The sequence below is a fragment of the Corvus hawaiiensis genome, chromosome 6 (genome assembly GCF_020740725.1).
Source record: "Corvus hawaiiensis isolate bCorHaw1 chromosome 6, bCorHaw1.pri.cur, whole genome shotgun sequence".
In the NCBI taxonomy this organism is placed as follows: Eukaryota; Metazoa; Chordata; class Aves; order Passeriformes; family Corvidae; genus Corvus; species Corvus hawaiiensis.
Genome location: NC_063218.1, coordinates 10480752 through 10499183, shown reverse-complemented (window position 1 = coordinate 10499183; position 18432 = coordinate 10480752). Strand labels below are relative to the sequence as shown.

The 18432-nt window shown below is 43.5% G+C and overlaps 1 protein-coding gene across 9 annotated transcripts in view; it reads right to left on the bottom strand.

Annotated features, from left to right (window-relative positions):
• Positions 1-14617, bottom strand: part of CDC42BPB (CDC42 binding protein kinase beta) — a 92856-nt gene extending 78239 nt beyond the window's left edge. For 4 of the 9 annotated variants that reach the window (XM_048305553.1, XM_048305555.1, XM_048305554.1 and 1 more), the window contains exon 1: positions 14193-14615. In XM_048305553.1, coding sequence (XP_048161510.1) covers positions 14193-14370 — 178 coding nt within the window. In that variant the 5' untranslated portion in view covers positions 14371-14615. Of the gene's footprint in view, positions 1-14192 lie in introns of all 9 variants that reach the window. The other 5 variants (XM_048305551.1, XM_048305557.1, XM_048305552.1 and 2 more) reach the window with 4 other exon arrangements.
• Between the last annotated feature and the right edge of the window lie 3815 nt (positions 14618-18432).

Sequence of the window (18432 nt, the reverse complement as noted above, 5' to 3'; positions counted from 1 at the left end):
GTGACAATCATCTGCAGGACACAAATGCCCCACAGCATTGAGGGGAAGGATGACTCTGCTTATAGAACTTGCTTCTTTGTTGATCAAATTGTCTGTATAGGAGTTAAAAGCCTTGAAGGCTACGCTTCTGGCAAGAGTCCTACTGATTATACCTTAACAGCCACAAAATTTCACTTTTATAATAATTTCTTGAAGCTTAACTCTTGTTTCCTACATAATTCGAATTTTAAAACCAAGTCCACAGAAGGATCATTAAAAACAAAAATCTAGCTCCACAAAATCTTTCAAAACAAGTATCAGTCATCATAAAAGAGAAGGAACAGACATATGTTAAAACTATTCCACTGTATTTACCTGCATGAGCAGCAAGGGTCACTTTGTCACTATGTCTATTAACTATGCTCAGACTACACCAGTCATTACTCTTACATAGGAACAAAAATGTACCTAATTATTTTAAGAAATTTTACAATAGGAGAGTAGTTTGTGCAGTTGTTGGCAAAAGCTCACTCCTGACTATTCAGCTATATTTTAAAGAAAGGAAAGAAACCAGAAGCATTTACAACTGTATTATATGAAATCAAAATTTAAGGAATTACTCTTCTGAAGAGCCACTCTCTGAGGAATCCATTTTCAAGGAACCAAAACGTCACTTTGGAGTTTCACCTTTCTTACGTGAACGTACTTGAACAGATCAAAACCCCCAACGTCTAGTAAGAATCTTTGTTATCTCATGTGAGAAGTTTTTCTTTAATTACCACCAGTTCCATCTCTCCTTCAAAATTTTTCTTAACAGACGTTTCAGTAAAAATGCTCAACATAAAGTTTACCTTAAAGTACAGAAACTTCTGGAAGCACCAGGTAAAGACATCTGGCCTGACCAATGTTTGTAGTATATTGACCAATATTTTGGACTTTAAATGATGTTTTTTCCACTGCTTTCTAATTCACAGACCTGCTTATTTTTTATTCCAATACTACAAATTTTAAAACAAATACCATGACTCTCCAACAATCTATTTCTGGATATGTGTTAAAAGATTACAAGCAGACAGTGTTGATTTCCTCTTCCACGAATTGTTATGCACAGCTAAATTTATTTCCTTGCCAATTAGTTTTATTTTTTTAAACACAGAAGTGATAACAAGCAGTCTCCACCCAAGTCCCTCAGAAAATGGAGAGGACAGGTTCTTAAGTGTTATATGGGACATGAGGGGGGAGGAAGAGACGAGGGCAAGGAGATTGAAGTAAGAAGTAGGTCTTGCCCATGCTTTCCTCTTGCAGAAAGATAATCCATTATCTTTCACCAGCTGTCACCCACAGAGCTCTGAAGGTGAATTACTGGAGCACATTTTCCAGTGAAGTCCCTGTATTATTTATTCTGTAGTTACCAACCATATACTTGAAGAAAGAACTATCTTTACCAATGTGCAATACAACATATTACAGCCACTGACACAAAAGATCATTGCTGCTACGTGTGCACAAGTGAGCACTGCTGTTTTAAAGACATCACTGCAAAGTGCCTTCTCTAAATACAAATAAGAAATGAAAAGTGAAGAGTCTGAATAATTAACTGAAAGAGGAAATTAGGGCATAAGAGGATGAAAGTGATATTTCTCCGTAGTTTTAAGCAGCAAGACTCAGTCTGCAAGAAAGTTATTGCCATTACTTCACTATCTGCTTTTTGTCCCAAGGTACCTGCACAGTGTGCAGGTACCAGAGCATCTGAAACAAGTACACAACACTTTGAGAAAAGTTTCTTCTGAAAAATGAACACACATTATAAACTGCTCACAGACAATCCTTGCCCCAGAAGGGCAGTGGACCATTACATTATATAGTGCTGTCAATGAATGCCTTCATGACATAGCTGACAATATATATTCTCCGAGAAGGGGATCTACCAGACTTCCAGGCATTTAGGAATATAAGAATTTTGAAGAATCTTATTTTCTAAGGGTTTTGCTGTAAGCAAAATACTCAAAGACACAGATACAAATTCATTGTAAGGAAAGTCAAGCGCCACTTTGGATACCATCTAAGTAAAAAACACCACTTAAAAAGGATTCATTTCTTACATTTTGTCCCATTTGTAAATTGTTATCCTCATCACTGACAGCACTTCCATATACCGATATGATTTTGAAACACTGAACTTGTTGTGCATTTTGGTTAGCTGAGTCCACTATCATCAGTCAAGAATATCAGCATTAAAACCATGTTGTGAATCCAACTTCATGTAAGTCGTATGAGTTCTTAGTTTACAGAGGAAATAAAAAAACCCAGCTAGTATCTCCCATTAGATCTTGCTCTTAGAAGGAAGATTTCTTTCACCCTGTTGGTAGCAACTGCTTAGCCAGACACCTTATAGTGTCAGATATAAGCATATTAGGAACCCTACTAGATAGAGATCCCTTGTGATATGAGAACATACCTAGTGGAACAACTAAACCTGTATTTTTCATAAAGGATGATTCAGGCTCGCAGTCATGCAGGGATGGCAGGCTCTTCTGACAGCCCCACGCAGGAATGCTTTAAAATACTCCAAGTGCTATCAAGGCTAACTAGACATAAGGAAACACTTGAGAAACAGCATTAGACAGAAAACATAGGTGCAAAGTTCTTAAAACCTGTTCTGGCAATTCACTGCCAGGAACAAGGAAACTGGTGCTTTCTTTAAATACATGGAAGAACAACATGAACAAAATTTAGTTTCCCTTCATTTACAAGCCTAGTTACAAGCTTGTCAATACTTATGTTCAGACTGTGGTAAAATGCCAGCCAATCAAGGTAACCACCTAAGACTACCAAAAAAATAAGTTGTGTGAACTACTTCATCTACAACAAGAAGAAGATGCTATTTCACATATTGCTTTTCATTCTGAGAAGTAGGAAGAACAACTGTTTTTTATTAGAGCACCGATGACGTTAAATACATTTGTGGACACAGGAAAAAAATATACTGAACCACAGAGTCAATTTAGGTTGGAAGGGACTTCTGGACATCAGAGTCCACCCAACTACTCAAATCTGAGATAACATCAAAGTTCAATCAGGTGACGAAGGCCTTGTCCAGCTGAGGTTTGTCCCCAGGATAAAGAGCCTATCACCCTCCTGGGTGACTTGTCCAGTCTGAGACCATTCTTAGGAGGAGTACTTTTATTTTTCTCTCACAAAGAATCAGAATCCTCCTTGCCATAGCCTGTCTCCGCTGTATGTCCTTCTTGGCAGTGCAACCAGGAAGCATCTGCCTCTGTGTTCTCCCTAAGCACACATGTGGCAGTTGAGGATAACGATGAGATTCCCTTCTCCAGGCTGACCAGATTCAGGTATCTCAGGCTTTTGTTGCGTATCACATACTTCAGGCCCTCAGCCACATCAGTGGCTTACTGCTAGACTCACTTCAGTTTCCCAGGGGTTTTTCTATACCAGGAAGCCCTAAACTAGACACAGTACTAAAGAAATGGACTCGGAAGAGTGGTGTAAAGAGAATAACAACCACTTCCCTCAGCCTGCTGGCTACACTCTCCAGATGCAGTCATGTACACAGGCAGCTTCCATTTCTACAATTGTTTACCAGGATCCCCAAATCCTTTTCTGTAAGGCTGCTGTCTAGATGGTCCTTCCCCAGCTTTCACAGATGCACAGTGCAAGACTTTGCACTTGTCATGCTGAATTTTGTGATGTTTCACAGTGTGAAGGAAGTATAATGCTGTATACAAAAGGTACAGGATGGAATGTAGTATCTGCTATCCCCACCCTCAAAACATGCCTGAAAACACTAAACACAATCTTTATGATGTTTAACACTACCCACAAGAACAGGAAGTGTACACCTAGACAACCTACACCTTTGGTTCTGTCAGGATCAAGCAGGGCAACTTCTCCTGGTCTGACCCACTCAAACGCATTCATACCTTTAATGCTGATGAAAATTACTGCAAAGCCCTTTCCTAAGGGCAGTAAAAGCTTCTCCATGAATAACTTTTCATTTTCTTAATTAAAAATCTCCCACTTCCCTCCTTCCCAAAATGTCAGGTCTTTTATGTTTACAATTCACATCAGAGTCAATTTCAAGATGCAGAAGGATTGGTTATTTCTAGCCATGGATGTAAACCTGACTGGGTCGTGCCTGACAGGGTCAAGCCTGCCCAGTGTAGCCTTGTTGGTACAGCACTACATCCAATCCAGTAAATCCTGCTGGCCCACAATCACAAACACAGACTGATAACCAGAGTTCAGTTGCCTTAATGACCAGTAAATACCTCTAGGGGTAAGATAAAGACAGTCTGTGGGCCTGATACAGTCTCCAGTTAGGCATCCCCACACTATGTTGTCCCATGTTATCTGGAGTACCAGGCCAGAAGAACCACAGTTTAAAAACAGCTGTGTGTATATTGACATTATTCACAACTTAAATATCAACTGTTCAGGAAACCAAAGGCTGAACACTAAGTGGTAATGGAAATCTTCAGTTACGTAACAGAGTAAGTTAACGCAGTCAAACTTAACTCCTCCAAGCAGTGATATGATGCCACATGACCTCAGGCGTTTTACTACAACTAGTTCAAGCTGGCCCGGAAGGAAAATGTTTGTGCTTCTTCCCTGCGACACAGCTAACCTGCAAGAGTCTGCTCTGACAGGTGAAGTGTTGCAAGTTTAGGAAAAATACCTATTACCCATTAAAGGCAGAAATATTAAATACCACACACTCCAGCCTTCACTCTGCACTTAAACCCAACATCTACCAGTTACTCCACTAGGACCACTAGATCATTTTTAGCCTCTTGTACAAAAGTAAAACTTTTCTTCTCACAGCCTCCTGGAGGAAGTCCCATGGTTCTGAAATACAAAAAATGTCATTTCCTTTAAGGTGTGTAACTAGGGATTATTCCATGGCAACGATGCCACCCTAAAAGGAACCACTGATAGGGAAAACACAGTGAGATTCCCTCCTTGGCTTAAAGAGCACACAAACTAAAAAGAAAGAAAATGTGGTCAGATACTACATTCCCATTTCATGCTGACATAATGCAAACAATCACAGACTACACACAGAAACCTGAACCGTTAATTTAAAAATTTCAATATGAACTTCTTACTCAAGTACACCTAAATATAAGAAAAACACCTAACTGTAGGAAAAAATTGCTAAATCTCTTTCATATCCAGAGTCCAAGAATGGCCAGAAGCCTGGAGAACAAAGCCTGCAGGGCTTGCACACTGGGTGTCCATCTCTCAGGGCTAATAAGAGACAGACAACAGCCACACCGCCATGATACACTGAAATGGAGGTGGAGAGAACAACAACACATGACAACCTAACTAATCCTGTCAGAAAAAGAGCTAAATCTAAAGACTAAACATGCATCTTAAAAAGCAAACCTTTGGGAACATATTTCAAAATGATATAATAGGATCTTCATGCCTGAAGTCACCCTCCTGCTGTTTCTACTCTGCCTTAATTACAGTAAAATAAAAGGCACTCTGAACACTCCAGCTTCCTGTATTGATAATCCAAGTCACGCGGGCAGCAATAAGGCCGGCAGCACACAAAAAAGCTCCATGAAGAAGCCAACTTTTGAGGAAGGATGTGCAAAATGAAGATCATAGAAGCCATATTGTAACAACAGCAGAAATCCAAAGGTGTGCAAAGCAATGGAGACAATCCCCATCCACCCCCAAGGTGCATGTGAAATCTCTGTAAGAAGTAGTGGGGGGAACCAGGGACAGAGGAATTCCTCAAGAGTGGGAAAAAAATTTCAGATGCCCCATAATTATTACCATGCAATTACTAGAAACCTTGTCCTTCCTCAGATGAGGCCAGAGATTTCATAAGCATACAGTTCAGTTCTTAGGCTAAGGGACCATTACTGGCAAGGAAATCATAAGACACAACCTCCCATACAACTGTAGTGGTTGCTATGCTTTGGGTAAAATCATACCTCCTGTAAAAAGAATGACTCCACATCCCATGAACTACATAGTCCCAAATAAAAGTACAGTATTGCCAGAATAGCTGCAACACCTCTTTAACACTGACTTCCATATACCTACTCAAGCGAGTTTAAAACAGGTGTCTTCTTACTTGTTACTTCATCTTTCACCAAATCTTTTGATGACAAGGTCAGGTTTAAGCTGACTTAAAAGCCCAGACAGAACTTTGTATTGACTTTTCCAAAACCCTGAGCATGCACATCTCACTAAACTGGCATAAACACATTCCAAACAGGACTTCACAAAGCAATTATCCATGTTTATTTTTATGTTGGAGAACAATTACAAATTATAAAAAGAATTTGAGATATATTTGAAATTGGTGCTGCTTCTGATCTTTTCTCTTCTTGGCCTTTTGGAGAAAGGCAGCTATATACATATTCACCCCTCAACAGTAGTGCACTTAAGCAAATTAAGAACTATACCTCAGACTATGCTAATGCACATCTGATTAATAAATTCCACACATTTTCAATGATTTAATGCATTTTCTAAAGCTCAGACTCCTTTATAGAGGTCTCAGGTTGGGTATCCAGAGGTACTAATCACATTTGAAGCTTTAGGCCATGGTTAAGTAATAACACGTTTCGGTGTTAAGACCCTGATGACATGAATGATAGAAATTAAGATCTCAGGCACTTCAGGATGCCTAAGGCCTCAGCTGGAAATGATGGATGCACACACTTAATCTGAATGCACTCTAAGTATATCTACAGACATGATTACTGAGGTCTATGCAAAATCAGGGCTTAAGAAAACAGTGTGTAGTTTCCTACTGAAGAAAGCTACATTCATTATAGTGAACAAGATCTTTATAAATGAAAGCCTGCATTCTGGTAATCTGCATATGCTGATGAGAAAAATAGGCTGGAAGCTTTTAGTGTTAGGAGACAGCTAAAAAATGAACAGATCGCATTGAACCATAGAGCAAACATACATAAAAATTCTCAGACCTGGAGAATTTTTTAAATTAAATCTCTTTTCTTAAAAAAAAAAAAAAAATTAAAAAAAGGTAAAATACACAACCCCATAGCACTTTGGTTGGCTGTAACAGTGAGCATAATACAAGCCCTTTGGTAACATCAAGAACACACTGGAACTCTCAAGTGTGCCTTATGAAAGACTTAGGAAACAAACATCAACTCTATTTAAAGTATTATCAAAGGCAAAAATACAGTAAAAAGATTTAACAAGTCCCTTCTATTTTTCTAAGCAGTTTGCTTATGGTACATCACCCTATTAATCTTTTCAGACATTGGTAATGAAAAAGATGAACCCATAATCCTAGGCACTACATTCTGATAATGGCTCAGATAAATTTGCAATTGTTAAGTATTATAATTCTTCCTTTTTGTAATACCCATTTTAAACCAGCTTGCATGAATTGCCTCAAATTACACGCAAGAGATGAAATGTAATTTTTATAAATTTAAAGAATCTGTAGTTTAACATTCCCAGCTAATCTCAACTACAGATCAACATTCCTAAAACCTAAAACATTAATATATAACCATAAAGTAGAAGTAACTTCCTAAAAAAAGCTAATGAAACAAGTCTCTTCAGTTCTGATTCACACAGTTAAAATCATTTGTTCTAGTAGGTGTGGAATAAAATGACTCATTCCCACGCATTAATTGTTTGCAAAAATAGGTTAGTTCAATCTAATTTGATAAAAAAATTAATTGTGCTGGATCTAAACTGACTTTCAAGCCATTTCCACTAATAATGCTTAACTCTGCCAACCATGAAGTTTTAAGGATGCAAATTAAGTAATTTTTTTTTGCAAAGTATTATATCTTAATATTATCTGTGAAAAATCAATATGAAAATAATTTAGATTTGCAAGTGAAACAATACAGAAAAGAGTTAGATTTATGGATGCTTATGAAATCTTACTTCTGCATTCTACACCTTACCATATGCCATCAGTGAGAAACTACTAGGTGCACACATTTTCCTGAATGAAGACAAACTTATCAGTGACTTATTTACCCCCTTCTGAGTTTTTGTAGATAAACAAAATTTAAATGCAAAATATAGATCACAGCCTTTAATATACCACATAATTCCTCAAGCCCTAAATAAAGACTGGTGCTATTTATTAGCCCCTTTATCCACAGGAGAAAAGGGATACTGACTTCCTTCTATGGGACAAAAGACAATCTTCACCCAGGACATCTGTCACTTTAACAGCAAATGCCAATGGGCCTCTCATCCTCCAGACCATGTTACTTTGCCACTACTAAAACATGACTGCAGCATTCAGTGCCAGTGCTTCACAGCATGAAGTTTTACAGAAAAAGTCATTAAAAGATACTGCCTCACTCTAAAAATAACAGATTAAAACAGATGTCCTGTAGAGAGTCCACCATCATACAGCAGCAGGATTTTAACCACATGCCCTCATGTCACTAGCCTAGACTACAATGCTGTCAAAGCTAACATGGCAGTTTGGGCTACTTCAACATTAATTAATCCTAACATACATTTCTGAAAAGAACAAAACCAGTTTAATGGAAGCAGAGAATGCAGGAAACTGGGATTCCATGCAGCCATGGTCACACTATTCTGCCAGATGACCATCAAAGACCTTGTTACTGAGGGTGATCCAAGCTATGGTACCCTGTCTCTGACCACAGGAAAGCCTTCAGGAGCAGGGAAGAGTTCTGGCTGCATCCACACTGCACAAAAAAACCCACGGTCACTACCACCACTCACCTTTCCAGAACACCTGCAAGGCACCTGTAGCTGTACCCTGCCCCAGTGGGCCCTCCTGCCACCAGCTCTGGTGTAATGGATCATAACAGGCTTTGGTGGAGAGAGGATGACGTAGAGGAAACTCAGCCAAAATGTGAAATTCAGTTTCTTGTTCATTAGCTGCCTTCATTAGCCAACTACTGTCACTTCATACACATGCCTAACAGGCTTATCACTCACTGCACAGCTTCTGCCTGCACAGAGAAGGACATTACAAGAGCTGGCAGGACCTCAGGTCCCCTCCTGGCTTTCTATGTGTATTTCTGCAAGGGAGGAGGAGGGAGAAGTGCCAAAGGGAATGAAGAGAGGAATTTAAGCCCTCAAGTCAAGAGATATGATGTGTTACCAAGCAACAGTTTTACCTGGTGTAACCCCAAAAGACCAACAGATCCTCATAAGCAACCCTGAAAGTCCATCAACTCTGAGGTCATCTCAAAAATACCTAAGGATAGCTTCTGCCTCTTATACTAGCAGCACACTCACCACACACTGTGCCCCTGCCCTTACCTAGTACTTTTTCTAGTATAGCAGTTGCTGTGGCAGAGGACTAGGTCAACCCTGCAGCTAGTTTAGAATATGCTCTAATGCAGGCTGGAAAGACCCTTCGTCAGGTTCACATGTACACTTCTGAACACAGCTGCTCTCAGGCTGAGAGAACAGGCTCTACACTGTCTTGAAAGAAAGGCCACCCTGAAAGGTTATCCCTTCCCTAAGTAAGCATTTTTTTATCTGAAAGGTTACGGTGCCTCTTTAAGCAGAACTGGAAGGAGAAAAGAGTGGGCCTGAGAGTCAATTTGCAAAGCTCACAGAGCCCCTCCAAACAGCAAGATCCAAACTTGAAGCACCAGTCCCGACAGTGACCTAAAGTTGTGAATCACTGCACCAGGACAGCAGCCCTTCCCAGTGAATGTTCTGAGAGTGATTTTTTCCATGTATGGTCCAGATTCAAGTGTAATAAATATATACCCAAAAGTGGCAGTTCACGAATAGGCTAGAGGTTGCTTTGAGCACTCTGTGTGTACATTTTTTCTCTCCTTTAGTTCAGACTGGGAATATATTGATATTACTACAACAGCATCCACTGTCTATTATGCCAGACTGTCTTCAAGAGCTCAGCAGCAGGTGCCAGGCTGGCCTACTTGTGCTAATCATCTGCATCTTCTTCATTTTCCCCACAGCTTCAGCATCCTTAAAGTTCCTCTCAGGAAAAAACAAAAACAAACACAGACACAAAAAACCCCACCACCACCATCCAAAAGCAGAACACCACTCTAGCTGGGTAGCAGACCTTGTACAAACTGAGAACACAGAAGGTAAGTCAGCATTCAAACAGACAGCTCCTAACAACTGAGGAGAAACAGTCCACAGAAGTAACTCATACGCCTGCTTAAAACAAACACAGATCAGTCTAAACTACTCTGACATAGGTTTTGAGGTGTTCCCACAGAGAGAACCAGCCAGTACCCAGTCTGGGAGTGAGACAACACTGAATGAAGTGTATGGGGACAGGCGCCATCTTGCCCTCTGTAGCAGGCCAGCAGTATGAAACAGAGTCAGAGGAAACAAAGGCTGGAGTAAGAGAGGCTGTGCAGCACCAAGATAATTTTGAATACAAATAAGGCCCATTCCTGTGAGACTCTCCTCTGAACATGTTTGACTACTGGCTGCAAACTGCGACAAGTAGCTGTCCAAAAACGGAGCAGCCAGTTGCGCCAGTCCCTGCTGACTGGAAGGAAGGGGCAGTGAGCACCAGCCACAGCCAACTAAGATAACTCCTGGAAAACGAGGTGATGTCAAACCAGCACAGGAGTAATGCCAGCCAGCAAGGTGCCCTGCAAGCAGCCACTCTAGCATAGGATTATGCAAGACTCAGATGCTTCAGTATGACAGAACAAGAGGCTCCATAGGGAGGAACACGCTGTACCTGAAAGCTAAAGGACAGGTGGTACACAGACACCTGAGCTGCAGCTGTGCTGCTCCAGCACTCCTGCACTTCTCTCCTTGTCAAGTGAAACAAGGGACAGCATTTTTTGCAGGAAGAGTCTCTTTGGAGGTCCATCTGCAGTGCATGGACAACATCACACCACAGCACTCATGTCTATCAGCTAAGTCCAAAGTTCATGCAGCCTCCTCTGTGCCTGCTGATAGCTTTAGGTTGTCTCACTTTCAGAGAGGAATGAGCAAAACCCATTAGAATAAACAGAATAACTGTTTCTCACTCTAAGAGCAGCAGATGCAGCAACAGTTTAAAAGATGCTAAGCACAGATTTGGGAAGTTCTTTCTGAACGTGTAGACATGGGTCTGTCATCTAACACATTTGGATTTAATTCCCACTAAGAATACTGAGCATTATTTCAATATCTATTATATAAACAATGTAACAGTGATAACCAACTGGGTTATGAGAGCTTATTCAACAGAAGCTATAAATAAAAATAACTAGAAGAAAAGGACTTTGACTCCTCACTTGCAGTTCAGCTAGCTCTTCTCCAAAGACACTTGGCATAAAGATATGTGTATTATACATCCACTACAGGGAATAAACTGTGTTTGAAAGCTCCACTCACCATGGGAAAGCTATAATTGCTAAGGTTAAAATGGCAGATTCTTACAAGATTTGTAAAGCAATGGAAGCCACAAGCTGCCTCAAGGCAAAGGACCACACCCTGCGCTCTTCTACGGTTAGCAAATAGGAAGAAGATTTTGAAGAAATAAACCTGTGGCAGGACTGCCAGGAAGCAGCAGAGGAATTAATAAGACAGAAGCAATGGGATCCACCATTTGGACTTTATCACCCTCGACAGGTAAGGTGCAAGGCTTCCACAGATGTTGAATAGAGAGGAGGTGGCATAAGTCTCACAAGAGGAACATGGGACTTGATTTTCTGTACTCCCAATTTCTCCAGCATCCACCAGCTACAGAATATAAGCAGCACCAAGCTCTGTCAGAAAGCAGAGATATCCATAATCAGCAACTACACCACACAACTCAAAACCTCCTCTGCACCCAACAGTCAGGAAAAAAACCCCTGCCTCAACTACCACACCTGAAGTCTATTTTCCCCTGGCAATTAAGAAGGCTAGCAAGTCCATTAGCCACGTTGAATCATTTCAAGGGAATTTACATGTGACACCTCACACCCAGTTTAAAAATCAAAATTGTAAAAAAATGCTTGTAATATAGCTCAGCTTAATTCAAACTTAACACCTGTGCAGCTTATTTCCATTGCCAGTGATGAGTCTCCATTTTGTCAAAACGAAATTCCTTCTGTCTCCAGTTGATAAAGAAACACTGATCTTCAAAGTATATCCCAGGTATTTAACTACACTCTGATGCTTCTACAGACACATAACAGCACAGAAAACTTGTGCACATTAATCCAGAATATCTTCTAACAGCAAATCAGGCTGTAATTAAGACACATCATGACATGAGGAAGATTAGCATGTTTGGCATGATATTTTCCTTATTAGCTGGAGGCAGAAACAAGTTCCTTGTCAGTGGAAACACACTGTGAGGGCATTAGGACACAGATAAAAGGTGTCTCATTCCTGGCACTTATTTGTTTTTAACAGCTTGAAGGAAAGGAAGGAACACACAGTATCAACTGTAATTGGTTTTAAGGGTATCCCTTGTTGATGGAACACAAATATACAGCAGTCCAGATTTAGGCCCACCCCCTTACCATCAAGAGCCTGGATTATAAACTTTTATCCCTACTCTGCAGCACCAGATGGTAGCTCACATACATTTCAATTATTTATTGAATAGGCACTTTGTTATACCAGGGTAATCCCACACTGCAGTAAAAACTACACACTGTTTTTATTGCAAGCTATACTTTTCATCAAGTCAGTAACCTTTTCACATTCAGTGAACACAATAAATAGAATTAAAAGAAGCGATTTTATAAACAATTGGATAATCAGCCTCTCCATCACACAGAAAATGACAACGCTGGGATCAATCAGTAAGACACAACCACCAGCAGTGCTATAGAAAAAGCATATCATTCTCTGGCCTGCCTCAAATCCTTCCAACTTCAGTTTTCAAAGTATGTTGTAGTCTGATCTATCATACTTAACAGCTTGCTGGTGCTCACTCGTTCAAGCCATCAGCTTGAAAACAAAACACCTTGAATGCTCTTTGCAGAAGACATACAAAGCTCCCATGACAAAACAAATAATCAATGTTCCCCAGGCTGCAGCCTTGCGGGGCAGATGTGATAAAGTGGTTAATTATTCAGTTGGCAATCGCATTACTGACGTCAATAGAAGAGTCCAGGAAGTGAATCCTCTTAGTTTGTTAGTGTATGATAAAGAGTGGTGGTCCCCACAGAAATTAAGGAGAACCAGCTGTCCCTTCATGTTAGTGCTCTGGTCTCTAGTGCTAAAGACACACATTTGCATTTACTGAAGTAAATCTGCCCCTCCCTCTCCCTTAGGAAATCCTTTGTTTTGTTGGTTGGGTTTTTTCAGTTTTTAGGGGTGGTTTTTTTTTATTTTTTAAGAGTGCTCTTTTAAAGCCTAATTAACTGTATATGCATAGAACAGCTGATAAACGGGACAATATACTCGTGACCAATGATCTCTCCTCCCTCCCCTTCAATTCTTATTCCATGGAGAAGTTAAGTCACCTTCGTCATACATTATTATTCATAACTTACTCAGCTGAATAAACCAGTCAGCCACCATGGCCGTTTTAACATAAATTCATTTAGACATGCGGCAGGCAAGGATCTCTGCTCTCCACATACCTCTAGTCAATAGCCTTAACTAAACAACATTCGACAGAAAACTTTTATCCTAAGTGCTACCAAAAGTATCCACATTTTCTTTTGTCAGCACGCTCCGGACTATTGGAGGTCTCTCGTTATCAGGCTGCTTAACAGTAGGGAACCATTAAACAAAGCTCTTAGAAAAGCTGCCTAGAAATACTCTGTCCTTGGGGGGCATGCCCAAATTAAAAAAGACTGTAGGATGAACGGCAACTGTTGTTTCTTCGAGCCACACACACACCCTTTCTAAAGCAACGAGCCGGCACCAGAGCAACATTCAAAGCCTGAGCCTGGTGCTCTCCCCTCCTCCCCTCCCCCAGGTAGGAAACCCTCCGAGGAGCTCCGGATTAGCCTGACATTTCGGGCTAAGCCGAGCAGGGTTTCAGGCCAAGGACACTCCGGTGCGGTTCCTGCTGCCGGCTGCCAAGCGGTTCGCCTGAGACCGAGGGAGGAGACCTGGAGCGTCAAGGCCCGACTGGCGACGGGGGTGTTCCCCAGGGAGGCGCCGCATCCAGGGGCGGCGTCTCCGGCCGCTGCTGGGAGCGGCGGTGGGAGCGCACGGCGGGGCCGGGCCACCCCCGACCGCTCCGCCGCCCCTCACCCGGGCACCACGCACAGCCCCCGCCACCCGGCCCCGCGGCCCCCGCCCGGGCTCACCCCACTCGAGGAAGTCGGACACGTATCGGTCACGGCGGAGCGGCGAGTCGCGGCTGCACTCGGCGTAGACGCCGACCAGGAGGTCGAGCAGGGTCTCCACGCTCAGCACGCTGTCGTGCCGCTGCGGCCCGTCCAGCACCAGCTGCTCCAGCCGCTTCAGCCGCACCTTGGCCGACATGGTGCCGCTCGGGCGGCGGGCGCGGGGCACGGACGGGACGGGGCGAAGCGAAGGCCCCGGGGCTCAGCCGCGCTCAGCCGCCCCGCGCCGCCTCCCGCGGCCGAGCGGCTCCTTCCACGGGCTCCGCCTCGGGCACGGACGGTCCATGGGCCGGACCCGGCCAGCCACCCCCCGCCCCGCTCCGCTCCGGCCTCGCCCCGGCGGCGGGGAAGGGCCGATCCCGCTCCCGATCCCGCTCCTCCTCCCCGGGCCCGGCGCGTCCCTCGGAGCGGCTCCGGCCACGCCCACCGCCCGGCGCCCGCGCGCTCCGACGTGGGCAGGGCCGTGCGAAGCCGCACAGGAAGGTTGGGCTGGGCGGCGCCCCGTAGCAGCAGATTCGCCGCGGAGGGGCCGAGGGGCGGCGCGGTTGCGTGTCCGCGTCCGCACTTTCGTCTGTGTGTGTCTGCGTGTGTGTCTGTGTCTGTGTGTGTGATCATCAGGAGGTTCTTTGGTGTAAGGTCTGTATGTGCTTTCAAGCACGACACAGGAGCCCTAGTCAGTGGAACAGGCAGCAGCCAGCATCCCTCACTCACGGACGTGCTGGCACTAACAAGCTTCGAGCACGCAGTACATCGCGATGTTCGCGTCTGTCTACGTGCACACAATCACAGGCTCACAAAATGGGTCCGGCACCACAACGGGGCATCTTGTCCAGCCTCCCTGCTCGAGCAGGGTCACCCCAGAGCACATGGCATAGGATTGCATCCAGAGGGCTCTTGGGTATTTCCAGTGGGGGAGGCTCCACACCCTCTCCGGGCAACCTATTCCAGTGTATGGTCACTGCACAATAAAGAAACTCTTCCTCATGTTCAGGTGGAACTTGCTGGGCATCAGTTTCTGCCAGTTGCCTCTTGTTCTATTGCTCAGCACCGCCAGGAAGAGCCTGGTTCCATCCTCTTGCCACCCTCCAGTCAGACACATGTAGACATTGATGGGATCCTCTCCCAGCTGTCTTTTCTGGAGGCTGGACAGGCATAACTCCCTCAGCCTTTCCTCGTGAGATGCTCCAGTCCCCCAGTCATCCCTGCTGTCCTCCACTGGACCTGCTCCAAGGGCTCCATGTCTCTCTATACATTGCTAACTTTGGCAAAATACTCAAGGTCCATGTATTCTACTTCTGAACTATCTTAAGTATAATACTAAAGATCACACCTACAGGTCAAAAAGACCCCTGCCCAGATGAAGACCCTTTCTCTGAGCGCTTGTAGGAGTTAGCTGGGGTTATGTAACTTGTATGGAAATGACTAACCAATCCTAATAGAGGGGCTGAGCCTGGGAAGTTGCTATCTCTGAATGTCTGTTTAAGAGTAATGGTGCAGAAACTCTGGTGGCTTGTACTTGATTTGTGGAATATCACTGAACATCCAGGCTTGCACAACTCTGAAATAAATAATTAATGTCTCTCTCGAGTGTGCAATTCTTGGCTATTTGCACACCAGGTAATGAATCCCATTTCATGTGTGTCCAGTGTGTGTGCGTGCCCTGGCCTGTGCCATCCTGACAGGGCTCCAGGGCAAAGTCCCTCCCCACTGGTCAGGCAGGTGCACTGGGGACCGGGCAGCTTGCCCAAGCCACCCAGCTCCTCCGTGAGCCACCCAGCCCCACACCTGGCCATGGCTTCTCATGAAGGATGAGGTGACCCCAGGGCCACCATCCCCACAGGTCTTCACCGGACACTGTGGCCATTGGGAGACTTCTCCAACCACACGTGGAGCAGGGCCTTCTCTTTCCCAGCTTTGGTCATGATTCCCTGCTCCGTGACTTGGCTCAGTGGCAACAGGCACAGGGCTGGCTGGGTAGCATGTCTTTGCAGCAGGATGTGGTGTCTGGAAGCTGTGGCTTTTTATGCCTTTCAGAACCTCCCTGGTGACACGACTTTTTTTCCCAGCAGCAGGTAGCCCAGGCAAAAAGAGCCCTGTGTGTTCACAGCTGCTGTCCTTGATCCCTTGAAGGAGAAGGGAGCTGGGTGTAAGGCACTCAAAACTTTCTGCAGCGCTGCTTTTTTCCCATCACAACTTATTTTGAGAACTGTTCTCTCTGGAGGCTGCAGCACCTCAAGGCAAGATGCTGAGTAGCTTGGGATGGGAGTTTACTTCTGTAGGAATGCAGCTATTCAGGTCCTGATGCAAAGCTGAACTGGCAAGGATGCTGTTTCCTTGCTTGTCTCCCCCGGCAGGTAGTTGGAGCGCTGTGCACTCAAAACCATCACACCGGAAAAGAAGCAGCCAAGTGCTGGTTCTGTCTGGGCTGGGAACACCCTGCCTCTGGCAGCAGGAGCCAGTCTGGGGTTTGTTCATGGTCAGACGTGCCATGTCAGTCACTGCTGGAAGACCTGAACGTTCCCATCTGTCACCTCCAGGGCCTATGGCAAGGCCAAACCCAACCGGTGCTGCACATAGGGACCTGCCCTTTCCCAAGGGTCAGGAGCATACCCAGGCAGAGTGATGGCGTATTGTGGAGCAGAAAGTATTGCTTCCCATGTGACACAGAGGTCCAGCAGATCATTACAGAAACACTTGTTTCTCGGAGCCCTCAGCCGTCAGGCATGTTTGATATCTCTTTGACACCAGGTATCTGTTACATTTGAAAGCTATTCAGTTCATAATAATGCCATCCTGTGCATTTGGACCTAGTACCTGGATCAAGAAGATGCAGGCATGTTGGGACCTGTTAATTCTAAAAAATGCAAGTCGATAGAAGATCCTGTGAATCATACAGAGAACCTATAATTTTAAAACAAAGAAAACCCACAGTAGACTAAAATAGTTTTGTTTTTCCTGAATAACTTCTATCTCTTTGTACTTCCTTCTGCAAATATCCACTTGGAAAAAAAATATATTTCACAGCAGATCTCGAAGTTTTCATTGTTCTCTCGCCGTGTTCCTCCTTGGTTACAGTTGTTTCATCTGACCTCATACTGTGACATATCACAGATACATTCATTTAGAGGATCCTTGGTATTTTAACAATCACAATTGTTCTTCTGGTGCTGTTGCTTTATTTAAAAGGAGAGCCTAACATTTTCAGCTTATTACCACTTTGGAGAGTCATTTTCGGGCAGTTGATCACAGTAATGGCCGGGGAGAACAGAGTTTTAAAGATAGTGTTACAATATCTGTCTTTGCTCTTCTTATCTGTTCCTGCAGGTGGTGATTATCATCGCCTTCTTCAGCAAGGAAGAGACAAAGGAGACTGCAGCTTGGTGAAGAAATAGCCATCTCTGCCTACCAATCGCCCTGTTGTTTCCAGTCTCCTCAATCTGTTTTACATTAGCAGAATTCAGGGGTTTCAGGAGCTATTCCTGACTTACTCCAGTAGCAGGGAAAACCGGGTCCAGTGCTGGGAAAACGACAGATGGGTGACAGATGATATTGAATCCGGCTTTAACAGCTATGGAAGGTTTAGTACATCAGACCAGCACGTGCAGGATTATTTATGAGCAATACTGTAGGCATTCCAGAATTAGTTGAAATTTTATTAAAAAAAACCAAAACAAAACAAACCCTTGCAAAGAGTTAAAAGCCTTGTGCATTGTAAATAATTCTGGGTTTTTACAGCAAGGGTTTCGGCTACAAAAAAACCCTACTGAGCTGAAAGGTGACATTTGGTATTCCTACTAGGAATTGTATGTAAGCTTGGAAATGTAGCTGAAGGTATTCTGCTTCTGTTACTCATCTGTGCCAATTCCATAGGCTAAAAATAAATGTGATCTGGCTAAAATGAATTAAATGAGCCATCTTACCAGTTCCTTTTTCCTATGGCATATTTAAGTGGAAAAATACAGCCCCTTTTCCTGGAACAGATCCGATTTTAAATTTTTTAAGGTTTTTGTTTTTTTTTTTTTTTTTTGGCAAGTGGACAGGTTCTCAGCTATCTCACTTACCTGAAATCATTAGAGATCTGCAGAACTGAAGGCACAAAGTCCATGTGGCTACTGAAAAGTTTTTATGGATCCAATCAACTCAATCAACTTAAGTTTGGGGGGGGGGGGGGGGGGCGGGTGTTTCTCTTTTTTATTTTTTT